Raw genomic sequence first — 12,946 nt, 5'->3', positions numbered from 1 at the left:
TCTTATATGTATTTGATTCACGCACATTTTTTATAATATGAATACTCAAAATCTTCCGAAAAGAATTTCGAGAAAACCCTATATGAATCATGTCGTGTAATATTTTAAGATACTATTAATTCCATCAACTTACGTATCAGTAATCGAAATATTTCTGAAAAATTGTATGGATCCAAGCAATATTGAACTCTAGCTTCGTTCAACCAGATGCTCGGCTGTCTCCGTTGATCTCCGACAAGCAAGAGAAATGCTCTGCTTGTCGAAGTTTTACGGAAACCACCGATAGTCTGGTTAAACGATGCAATAGTAAACTCGGTAAAAATTCAGTAAATAAACCTTTTATTAGGACATTAACAATATCAACGTTAAATCATTTGATACTTACATTTCTCAACCTATGCATTGAATACCTAAAGACCTTCTGACATAGATGTTTTTTTAAATAATTAATTTTTATGGGATTGTAGAGTGCATAAAATAAAGCAAAGAACAATTGTTCAATTCTGAGAATATTTTTAGCTGAGATTTAACTCAATTTGCGTTTCTCGAATCAAACTCGGATCAATTCTCAGCTGAATTGATTTTTTTTCTTAGTTGAGTGAAGGAACTTACTTGAAAATAGTTATGTGGCATTTATAGAACAATTAATCTGTAAATCCACTCCATAATGTAAGGAAGCAAAATGTGTAAATAGATAATGATTTATAGTTTGAATGTTTGTATTTTTTAAGATCATTTTAAATTTTTGATTTGTTTTAATATTGTTTTTGTTATTATTAATGGTTTTCTTTATTGGTTTCTAAAATTCAGCAATTTGTTTCTCTAAAATATGAATTATGAATATTCAATGCAATTGATGTACTTTTTTATTTTTCTAGTACAAAGTGAAATATTTTGCATTGTCATATATATTTCTTTGATAAAGTAAAGCGATTACTAGTAGCTGACTCTCCTTGTCATAATTATCATTTTATTAAATATATACGTTAATTTTGCATTGTATTTCAAAAACATAAACGAGTATTTATATAATGTTTAATCTTTTAATGTTTTCCGTATAGTACACCATGTTTCAAAAACACAGATACAGCTATTTAATTCTTTATATTTTATTTTAATCCAGCATTTTAAAAAATCTTTTACATCTTGTGGTTTAAGGTCACTCCAGGTAACGTATGGATTTGTAATTCTCAATAAAATTGTGTTAGAACAGAAATTGATATTTTCTTGCTACACGCTTTTAAGTTAACGAATGGAGACTCCCTTTTTCATCGACAAAATCTTAAATCTATAGAACTAAGCAATATATGAGAATATAATATTAGATTGAAGATTTATTAAAAATAACCAGCAATTCTTGATCATCTGCTGTATTACCATCTTTAAACAGTGTACATTTATCAGACAAACCTGATTAAATTCTTCAATGCAGGTTACAGATAATTTTTGTGCACACACATGTTTATAGATGACGTACTATTCAAATATCCAGATGTTAACGACTCTTAGATTAACATGACCAATTTTCTGTTAATTCTTTGAGTCAAACTTGTTGAAAGTGTCACAATTAAGCCGTATATTAGGTTTGCGATGTTTTCGTATTTCCATGCACTAGTTAAAGTATTTTAATCATCAAGAGGACACGTATCGAGACTCGTTTAGCTAAATATGTTCTATAATATGTACGTATTCTTAAATATCCAAAGGCATTGAAAAAAGAGTTGTGGATTTACCATGTAAAAATGAGGTAAAATCCTATTATCAATAACTGTTGCATTTATTTTGCAGGCTAGTATGATGTTCTTTCCTTAAAGCATATGGGGTCTACTTTCAGCTAAATTTTTAAAGCATTAATGTCACTCCATATAAAAAAGCAATATTGGTACATACTTCCTGGATGTCTATGTTTGATACTGAATGTGTGTACAGTAGTGTTATATCGGAAACATGAACTGTATTCGTTGCCTTTTCGAATTCTCTGTAGCTGGGATACTTGTAGCATTTGCATATGGTATGTTTGTCAGTGTTGAAAAACTATTTTGCCTTATGTAGTGTTTACTTACACAGTTTAGTGAGATTGTAATATAAATATATATGTTAGAATCATTAACTAAGGGTATTTATAAGGAAGAAAAATCTATTTCTAACGTCTTCTGTTTAGTCCATTCAATATGTCTGTATTTTCATCGATATCCTAGAATTTGTTCGATACTTGCAAACGCTCTTGGTTTGCTTGTACATTTTTATGGATGCTGTCTCCTTAGGGTTTGAGTTGTCTTTCGACTTTTTTAAGGGGGGTGGATGGTCAACATAGTACACAATGGCGTCTGATTCACTTGAAATTATCAATGTGGTAACCTAAGTTTTAAACTGTTAATAAATGCTTTAAAATTTTAACATTTTTCTTCTTCTCGACAAAAAGATTCATATAAATATAAATTAAAATTAAATTAATATAATAAATTGAAATATAAATAGGCCTATAATCATATAAAAATGGTAATATAAAGCCAAGACCATCAAACTTTTTAAAAGTCAAATGCGTTAAGAAGCAATTTTTTTATATAAACACAAAACGTATTTGTCAAATGGCTCATTATTGTTAAAATATTTCGTATTTTCATCATTTTATTAAATTAGGCTCAATTTTTTTTTTTTAGCAAAACAGAAAATCAATATATTTGACCGTGTTTATAACATATTTTGCAACGCAATAACATAACGTTTTAATTTTTCTAGATTGCTAGATATCAGCCAATCATAGAGCTAGATATTAATCAATTATATAATAAAAATTAAGATCTTATCTTTTCGAAACAATGTTTTCAAAAAAAAATTTCTGTAGGTTGTAATTCCCTATTTCTGTAAAAAAAAAAAATCGTATGGTTCGCATTTAAAAAGAAATCGGATAATCCTGAAGTCATTTCTTAAATTTTTACATTAACTTCATATTAATTTGACCAAAGCTGGACATGTTCAATATAAGTAGTTTAGATCTATAAATGTTTTAAACTATAGAAAACTATTAATAATAATTGTATACCACATAAGAAAGTCTCTTTGTTTCTTCAGATGATTTATCGTTCCAAAAAATCGCCACCCAATCAAAACCCTTTGTAGGCACGGCGGGCACCAATCAACTGTACGAGGCTAGTAATGCGGTGGATGGAAACACAGCAACATGTATGAGAACAATAGTAATAGGCACAGGACTTAGCACCCCTGATAAGACTGTCTGGTGGAAAGTTGATCTTGGTGGAGTGTACAACATTTACAGAATTAACATCCTATTTAAAAACTACGACGGTTACGGTGTGTACTATTTAAGCATTGAATCATTATTTGTTGAAAGATGTGGTCTCATAACTGCAACGGTGTGTGCATACAAATTGAATAACGCGCGTTAGCGCGTTTTGATAATTTGTTTGCACACACCGTTACAGTTCTGAGACCACATCTTTCAAAAAATAATGATTCAATGCTTATATTTACGTTTTTAAACATTCATTTCCTTCCCGCAGATATGATTTGTTTTTAAAAAGCTCTGACTTATTCAACGAGTAATGAGAAATTAACGGAAGAGCCATTGGAACAGCCGAATAATGCTGGCAAAAATAGTGCACAGCGTTTTAAATTCTAATAGCACAATTTTTAATTATTTTTATTTCTGTGATTTAATAAATTTACTATTGGTACACTAAGAAATAAATCAGTTGAATTAATTCATTTAACCGTCAAAATATATTTACATCAATGAAATATTAATCAGCGTCAGTATAGTAACAGGTCGTGATCCGGTTTGAAGTCGCGAGAAGAGTCAGTTCATACAGAAGGAATACCGAATGTATTCCTACGCACCAGATTTACTGATTGCGTCTTCTGTGTCATGCGTAAATATTACTCAAATCAACCAATGCAATCTAATAAAGGGAAAGAAAGGAAATGTAAATATTACGATTTATTATACCTCTGTGTATTTTTTGCTATACAAAATTACGACGAATAAACCTGATTTTTGGTTTTTTTCTCAACACCGTGATGCAGATTCCTTGCTAATTGCCCATTGATGGAAACTAATCCAAAAAATCTCCTGGTGTTATCTAAGCCGCTAAGATAAACTCAAAGTCCCGTTAATGGATGAATTGTGGTGAAAGTAAACCCCGTAACAATGAAATATATATTCAGATACGCTACGGCCATCTATTAAAACATTTATAATATATTTTGAAAATCTTAGTGTCCTTTAGGAAACGATAGTATTAATAAATATAAGTTAAAGTACGAATACATTCATTACAGAGGACCGCCAAAGAGGACGATTTGCAGGATTCTCGCTGTACGTGTCCGACACAGATGTATCATTTGATGCTGGTATAAAAGGGACCATTCTGTGTTACAAGGACGGACCTCAGTTACCACCCTTAAACTTTACAACAGTATGTACAGAAAAAGGACGATACGTCATATATTACAACGAAAGGTTAGACGGAGTTATCTACCCGAAAGAATATGAAGTCACAAATGTATATGAGGAGCTCTGTGAGGTCATAGTTCAAGGTACATATTTTAAAAATCAAAATCCGTGAAGCACCCGTCATAGATTTTAAAATCTCGCTTTTATTTTCTGAGAGTTTAGAGCATAAATCTTCTGCGTTCGCGATTTTTAGTTTTCGCAATTTGATACAAAACGGAAAAAATGCTAAATTAAATACTCGCGTGAAATAAGGAATCTACAGTATACCATTTTTAACTAACTAATATTTGTCCGTATGTATGTTATTATGTAAACTTAAGTCAAGTCACACAGTCCATCTGTTAATTCTTGTTTTCATCTTCTTTTTTTTGCATGTTCTTGTCGCCCCAACTCTTTTTACACCACTGCACATAATTTCATTAACCTGGGGATAAACGTGTTTTGTATATGATTGATTTATTCCTAGCTCTTTGATTGGCTGATATGGAACAATCTAAAAAAAATAGAACATTCTGATTTAATAACAAACCTATATTAAAATTACAAATATTACAGCTTAAAAAGATTCAATCGCTTCTAGTGACGATAGGATGTAACGACGCTCTGATGTATTAAATCCGTCCGTAAAGATAACAGCAATATTATATAACTCTGACAAAAACCTAAAGCACTTGAGATAAAACGAATATAGATTTTAATTATAATTGTTCTCGAGTATTTCACGTAGATTCAAGGGGAAGGGGTTAGGGTGTCCCTCCACTTTTTGGCACATATTTTTTTAAATATACATACAACACTTTGAAATGAAAATACGGAAATGAACAGTTAACAGGTATACTACGACCCCCCCCCCCTCCACAAATTAGGATTTTCACGATTTTGGAAAGTTTTACTTTTATTTTGTAAAGATTTTTTGGATGAGTCTTAGTTATTAACAATTATTTCTTTCTAACTCTGATTAAAACCCCTTCTTGAATGTCATTTTTTATTTACTTGTAGGTAATTAATACTTTAGAATGATATCAATCATCTTGCCTCGATAAAAATTGGTTAAGGTCGACCCTATTACGGTATGAGCGATCCTTCAATTCTTCCTAAGATTCTCTAAAAGAGGGGTTAAACCTGGACAAAATTACACAAACAAATAGACGGACTGTTAGATCTATCAAATATTCGCAAATATTTTTTTATTTACAGATTTAGAACATAAGCTATGCATCTGAATGTAAATCTTGTCAAACCAGGTGATTTATCAAAAAGTTACATAAATTGAGTTCTTAAAAGTGTGTAATCTATGATATGTTTGTTCAATTTTCAACATTGTCCATAAAGTGGCAAAACGAAACTCAACCAGAGGCGTGTTCAACAGAGCGAGCGCTCGCGATCGCTCGCCAAAATTTGTGTTGCGGGTATAGGTAATTTTGGCGAGCGCTCGCGAGCGCTTGCTCGGTTGAACTCGCCTCTGTACAGAGGTATACAAATATTAACGCAACCTGGGGGTACCTGGGGGTATACAAACATTTACTTTAATACTTTTTTGGGTTTCCATGTATCAAATTTATAAAATCTGAACCAAAAACGTGGGGGAGAAACCTTACCTTAGAGAAAAAGCTTCTACACAGTGTGGGGGGGGGGGGGGTGAGGGAGCGTCTATGCTCTACAGTACCGGTATTAAAAAAACTGTAACCTTGGTTTGGTTGTTTTATGCATATGATATTGTTGAGAAGGCCTTATTCAAACTCTATGCTGATAATGGTATTATTAAAACAAAATGAAATTGTGCTTGTAGTTTTTTTTTTACAGACAAAGACACTGAGTAAATATGTAAATATATATATCATTATTCAGTATTGAGAGGATACAACACTCACATACATGTACATGTTTGACGTTTCATATCATTTCAAAAGTGATATCGTATTTTACTATGATTTCAAAACAAACATATAAGATGTATGCATAAAATAAAATGAATGAGGTACTGTTTCATGACACAACATACGAACTTTAAAGACGAAGCTGTTAAAGATTACTTACCTGATGTAAACATCTTTTGACGAAAGGCTAACCACCTCTTCAAAATCACGCCATCGTTTCAATTACAAAAAAAGTAGTAAAATCGGTCATGATCCTAAGAACTTACAATTGTATCAACGCTTTGAAGGAATCAGACGACATCATACTTTTTTATATAAGATTGTGTAATGTTTATCTATATTTGCAATAGGGTGTAAAAATGATCGTTTCTACGGCAGTAACTGTGACACTCCTTGTCCCACCAACTGTAAAGATGACACTTGTTACATAGAGAGTGGAGCGTGTTTAACGTGTAAACCTGGATGGACCGGAATACATTGTAATACAAGTAAGAGGATAATGTGCATGCTTGGTACATATGTAATATATATCATTTTAATTGCAATGTGCCCTTTGGGCAAACCCCCTTTTTCAATAAAGGTGTAGATTTTTTTTTATATTACAGAATGTAGAGAAGGATGGTACGGTATAAACTGTGATCAGCCGTGCGTAGGCCATTGTAGAGACAACGCCACCTGCAATCATGTGATTGGTCAATGTGACAGAGGGTGTGCTGCCAGATGGACAGGGAAACTGTGTGACAAAGGTAGTACTTGTGATTTCACTTCATCACTTTAGTTAACCTTTCAGGATCTAGTGTAATACGAATGTAATTGAAGTTTATGTTATCATTGCCTTGAAATTGCCTTTTATTGATCCATATTTGTTAAAAAACACTCAAATATCAAGTTTCATAGTACCGTGATACACCAACATTACATGACCAAATAGAGCACTCTCTATGTCTTAATATTTCACATTAAAAAGTGCGATAACACGTAAGCCGAAAAATTGTAAAATCAATATATAAAGCATATTAGGTAAACTTAAAATTTCTTGAAGATTAAAGATACGTAATTCGCATGGAAAGTTGTTGTGGAAGTGTATTTGAATAATTACGCACATTTTTTTTTTATAATGTGAGTTCTTTGGCTTTTTATTTCCGTCAAGAATTCCGAGCTATAGACAGAAAATCCCATATTAATCATGTGTAATACATAAAGACAGAATTAACGCCATCAAACTCTACAATATATATATTTCTCTGTTTTTGATACATCGAGACACGCTGTTTCGGAAAACTTGGGCGTAGGAACACAAACACTAGACCCCCCCCCCCCCCCCCCATTTTCAATTTGCTTTCGACTCCACTGTATAAGATTTTATTTGTACGACTACAAAAGATATATTTATTGTTAGTACCATTTAAAATCTGACTTTTTCTAAGGCATTGATACAAAAAGTTTATTGAAAATCAATGCTTATGAATACATTGAATCGTTTGGATTTTTGTCAGCGGTAATGATTTGTGGTTCAAACACTGTTTAACTTCCGTTTTGTCAGATTAAATGCTTAGGAGAGTTGATTCATAATAATGTCACTTTATAAATATGAATAGTATATATGCTTAACTTCTTCTTCTTCTTCTTTTTTTTGTCAACAAAAATATTTTAATTTTTATTCAAAAAAACTTTTTACCTTTTTCAGTAGATAATCAAACAGCCACGTTTAAGCTTAGAGAGATAAGTATGAATTTCAAATACATGTACTTCATTATTGCGATTGCACATTATGTTCAAAGACAATTTGATAAGTTTTTAATTTGTTACTTATTATTTTATTAATTTCAGCATACTTAATCACGGCTATTTCTGTTATTGAAATTATAATGACTGCTATAGGAATATTCGTTATAAAACAACGTTGGGCAATCTTCAGGTATATTTTGATTTAAAGAGAAAAAATGAGATTTCAATATTTTGTGTATACGTTTCTTTGTGTTTGATATATTGAAATACGCTGTTTTGTGTTTTCTTTGATAGGAATCAAAGATATGAAGAAATAAAAAAGAACGCTACCTATCTCTATTCTAGCCAATTAAGTAGTAGTGGTAATGTAAACTGTGAAAGCATTGAACTGAGAGATTTATCAAATGACCACGCCATTCAGGAAGATGGTGATCGTACATATATTGACATTATTGAACACGAGAGTGACAAGCAATCTCAACACACAGCACCAGTCAACGATAATATACTGTAACTCCTTCCGCTTGCACTCACATCTAAATTAAAATGATTGTGGCGTCGTCTAGCTATAGAGATAGCGCTTTAGCATAATATATTTAGATGTTGATGTGTTCAAATATATGAAATATAAATCTATCTGGATGATTTGTCCATGTTGCAAGATAAACAATGACTTAAAAATATATGATCTCCTTTTTTAGGGTTGAAAATGAGCATCGGCATCTATAAACTTTCAGTTTTTAAATCCTCGTCACTTCACTTCTTTAAGAGAACCTGTACAGGAGTATTAGTCCTCTAAATGAGCCAGTACCCTTTTACAATCAAAATATAAAATAATAATTGAAAATACTTGTGAAAGAGAGAGGGGATGGGAAAATCTTTAACTAATGATGCATCTGCCTATGATGTATATGGACTAGTGACGTCAGCAATTCATGGTGGTTTGACTTATTACGTCAAACCATTTAATATCAGAGAGGGTTACATTTGAATAAAATATAAGAGATATAGTTTATTCACTTTGGTTTTACTGAGAAATCCTATAAATTAATAAAATGCTTATATTGTAGTGCCGTTACCTTTTAAAGGGGCATGGTCACGATTTTGGTCAAAAATTATTTTTCCGATTTTGATAATCACAATGCTTCAGAAAGGCATTTTTAATAGGCAACCGAAATTTGTTTACATTTTGAACGTTGAAGTAAAAATTACAGATTAAAACTTAAAACGAATGTGTTAATCGTAATTAGGAACTGATTATCCATGCCTAAAATAAATAAAAAGATAGACAAATAAGCTGGAAAAGATTTTTTACATGACTTGTATATTGAACCTTTGTAAACAAAAACAGGGCACGAGCCTTGTTTACATGACAAAGAATTATGAGCCCTTTATCTTGCTTACAACTCTACGAATCACTCTCAAATTTTATTTGATTATTAGAAATGCCTTACTGAAGCATTGTAAACAATAAAAATCGAAAAGTAAAATTTGACCAAAATCGTGACCATGGCCCTTTAAGTTCAATAGAGGAAAGGGATAGTCATTATTTACTTCTTTTGAACCACTAAGTCTATTTCATCTAATCACTGCAAAATGCTTACTTTGGTCAAAAGCTTTTAAATGTGTTCAATTTAAAGGTCATACCCACTTCAATGACGTTACAAGACAAAATAAAAGGACGCGGGCATCAAAAGAAAGACCGCAAATTAACCATTTATTTCTCTGAACAAAATTCAAAAATGTTTATTTGAAATATTTGTACATAATTATATCTCATATATCATAAAAACTAAAAGCTAGCATAAAATATAAAGAATATCAAAATCTATATTTGGCAATTATTTAAACTTGACAAATATAACATTATTTTAATCAATTACAAACTATTCTTTTCAAAAAGATAACGCCAAAAACAATCTACCATTTATTTTACATACACATCTTTTTAGTAAAAAAAAACCCCAAAAACGCACAACAACTCTTTACTATCATATCGTATAGCTAACAGCCTTTTGGTGGCTGATAATAACTAAATTCAAGTAAAAAATACATGTAGGCTTTCAAATTTTTCCTGTTAGGAGCCAAATAGTCTGTTAATACATTTTCCATTAACTTCCTTGTTCCGCTAAAAATTAGTGTTGTGTAACAAAACATCAAGGTCACGAGATTTTTTTTGTTATGATTTATTTTTGAAATACAAAATTATGTAAAACTCTTTCAAAATGCTGCATCAACACTGATCAATGCTACCATCTTTTAAAAAATTACTTTGTGGAGGCACGTTGCCTGTTACCCCTTACATGACACAACGTCACAAAATGGCGATTTAAATGATTTGTTAAATTGTTTATATCTTTCGATTCGATTGTATGCCGTCATTGCTAAGCAATGTCATGGATTTTTTTTAATTCCAATGAAAAATGTAAAAACAACAATTTGAGAAGTTAAAGTTAATTAAATTTAAGACTAGTTATTTTAGAAAACTTTGATCATATGAAAAATAAAAATTATTGGTCACAGGGAAACCATATTTTTTTCTTATTCCTTATTCTCATTTACTATGACTATGTAATCATGGTGCATGATACATGTATAAATACTGTATACATGTATATTAATGTGAACCAAATGGCTGATGCAGATGACCCCAATTCTTATCTCTTAAAAAAGTCAATGCCTGTTTCCTTGTTTTTTCTAGTCTACAATTAGTTTTCCTGCCGTCATCATTTAGAAGTCATATTTTTTCTTCTGCAAAATACCTGTTAAAAGCTTAAAAGTTTCAAATCAAGCCCAGTTGCTTTTTTAAAGTGCATTTTATAAAAGCAAAAACAAAAATCAATGAGACTGAGTTATTTCAAAAGACCTCTGTATTTTCCATTTTTTTACAGTTTGACAATTATCTGAGCTACTTTCTGCAATATAATTTATACTCATAATATTATATTATTTAAGAAGCAGAATTCGAAGCTATTGATTCTCGCTTTTTTATATTCTTAAATTTGCTCAACATTTTGGACCCCTTGGTTACCCAAAGTCAGTGAACTTATTTTGTTATTAAAATAAAGTTTCCACAAATCGTGAAAAGTATTCACGCATTGTCAATGTCAACAGTATAAAAACAAACAACCAAAAAAACCCAGAAATACTTTATTGAAACATTCTTAATTATAGTTATCATGTAATTTCAACTTTGAGATTTTATGAGGAAAGCAATGAAAATATACATCAACCATATAGGAAATGAAAAAAAAATCCTATTTTGAGATTTAATTAGTGACATTTTCATTTCCTTTCTAAACATCACAATTGTTTGATTTTGTGCTCTGCAATTTTCCCCTGAAAATTCAATGGACACGAAGTACCAAGCAAATAGTTTTCCGAATTTCCTTATAGATGTTGTGTTAACGGCGACATGAGGTTAGCCATATAAATTTGATGAAAAACATACATGTACATATAGTGTATGGGTTTTTTCCCCACATGTAAGTGCTTTTTGTAGTTTTCATGTAAATTTCGCTGCCAAGAAGTTAGATAAGTGCAATGGATTTAGTATAAAATACATTATAACTGGATACCTTTAGTGTCGTCCTAGATTACTTGGTGGTTCTGTAAGCAAATTGTACAGGAATTATGTTAACCAGCACATTTTTGACCACGTGCCTAATTTGACAACAAAATCTGATTCGTAGTTTTACGCGAAGACACTTTTTCAATATGTATACCAATACTTAAGACGTCAAAGAGCCATTTTGAGTGATAAACATTTTTATCTATATATCTGTGACATTTTTTTTAAACTGTGATGCACCAATTTGTAAGTAAATAATAAATTCAGTATTTTCTATTTAAGCTTCAATAAGGCATTTTAAATAGTGAAAAAAATGCATTAAGATAATTTCATGTTTTACTTTTCCTGATATTTTTCTATATTATTTATTCTTATTAGATACGCAATATATACCATGGATATTTCTTAAACTAAAACTTTATGTCTCAATGAAATATTATGCGATTAAGCTGAATTTTCAGGCGCAAAGGGAAGTAGGTGAAGGAGTAAAAGATAAGCTAGTGTCAAATGATATGCTGAGTAATTCAAAGAAAAATGTTTTTTTTTCTCAAACATGATGACTTAAATTTAGTAAAGTTAATAGTATGAAGAAGTTAAAAAAAGAATGCAACCTTATAATATTGTAATGTAATTCATATAACGTAATGTACTTGATACAAATTTAGGATAGATATTGCCATCGTTGCATAGTTTAGCGATGTGGGCAATGCGCTTATTATTAGGAATAGATAAGTTTGAGATGTCTTCTGGTATAACAATAATGAATGAATAAATGGAAACGCTCACAGGATAATCAATAGTCATAATTATAAGTTAAAAGGCACGAGTTGGCAACTCTTCCATCTCCAATAATGTAGTAAGAATGTCTTTTTTTTAATGCCCAGCTTGCTTTTGTACATGATGTTGGGAGAGGTTTTTTTAAATTAAGCTTTAAGTACATATATAACTTTTCGCGAAAAAAGAGAAGGACAGCAGGGATTTGTATTGTACACCTATATTGTTACGGAAATAAATATCAATATAATAATATTGGTGCTTATATTCATTTAAGGAATAAGGAATCATTTTTTGAGTATTATGAGGTGATAATTTCGGTCGGGGGCTCGGTCAAATCCAATAAAGCCCGAAGGGCTCTATGATAGATTTGACAACGCTCCGACCGAAATTATCACCTCATAATATTGAATGATTTTTTATTACTTATATTTATATTATTTCCAATTTGTACACTTTAAAACAACATTAATTAAAACCACTATTTTTTTTACGTAGCACATGCTATGTATTACTACGCGG

At 31.0% G+C, this 12,946-nt stretch overlaps 1 protein-coding gene across 2 annotated transcripts; it reads left to right on the top strand.

The window, feature by feature from the left end:
- The first annotated feature begins 1,901 nt into the window (after nt 1-1,901).
- On the top strand, nt 1,902-9,191 carry LOC105325748 (uncharacterized). 2 transcript variants are annotated; one of them, XM_011425440.4, is made up of 8 exons: nt 1,902-2,011; nt 3,073-3,312; nt 4,300-4,557; nt 6,702-6,839; nt 6,957-7,097; nt 8,039-8,077; nt 8,182-8,269; nt 8,374-9,190. In XM_011425440.4, exons 1-8 carry the CDS (start codon nt 1,948-1,950, stop codon nt 8,591-8,593), a joined length of 1,188 nt encoding a protein of 395 aa, XP_011423742.2. In that variant the 5' UTR covers nt 1,902-1,947; the 3' UTR covers nt 8,594-9,190. The 2 variants fall into 2 exon arrangements, with proteins under 2 accessions (XP_011423742.2, XP_065933818.1); XM_066077746.1 differs by lacking the exon at nt 8,039-8,077 and having other exon boundaries at nt 8,374-9,191.
- The last annotated feature ends 3,755 nt before the right edge of the window (nt 9,192-12,946 follow it).

Source organism: Magallana gigas, chromosome 3 (genome assembly GCF_963853765.1).
Source record: "Magallana gigas chromosome 3, xbMagGiga1.1, whole genome shotgun sequence".
Taxonomy (NCBI): domain Eukaryota; kingdom Metazoa; phylum Mollusca; class Bivalvia; order Ostreida; family Ostreidae; genus Magallana; species Magallana gigas.
Note: the sequence above shows the minus strand (reverse complement) of the source record. Positions and strands in the feature narration are given on the sequence as shown.

Excerpts from the sequence above, each read along its gene's own strand:
- LOC105325748 (XM_011425440.4), top strand. The coding sequence starts at position 1,948 with ATGAACTGTATTCGTTGCCTTTTCGAATTCTCTGTAGCTGGGATACTT. Across the intron at positions 4,558-6,701 it reads CTGTGAGGTCATAGTTCAAG|GGTGTAAAAATGATCGTTTC; the intron begins GTACATATTTTA and ends TATTTGCAATAG. Across the intron at positions 6,840-6,956 it reads CGGAATACATTGTAATACAA|AATGTAGAGAAGGATGGTAC; the intron begins GTAAGAGGATAA and ends TTTATATTACAG.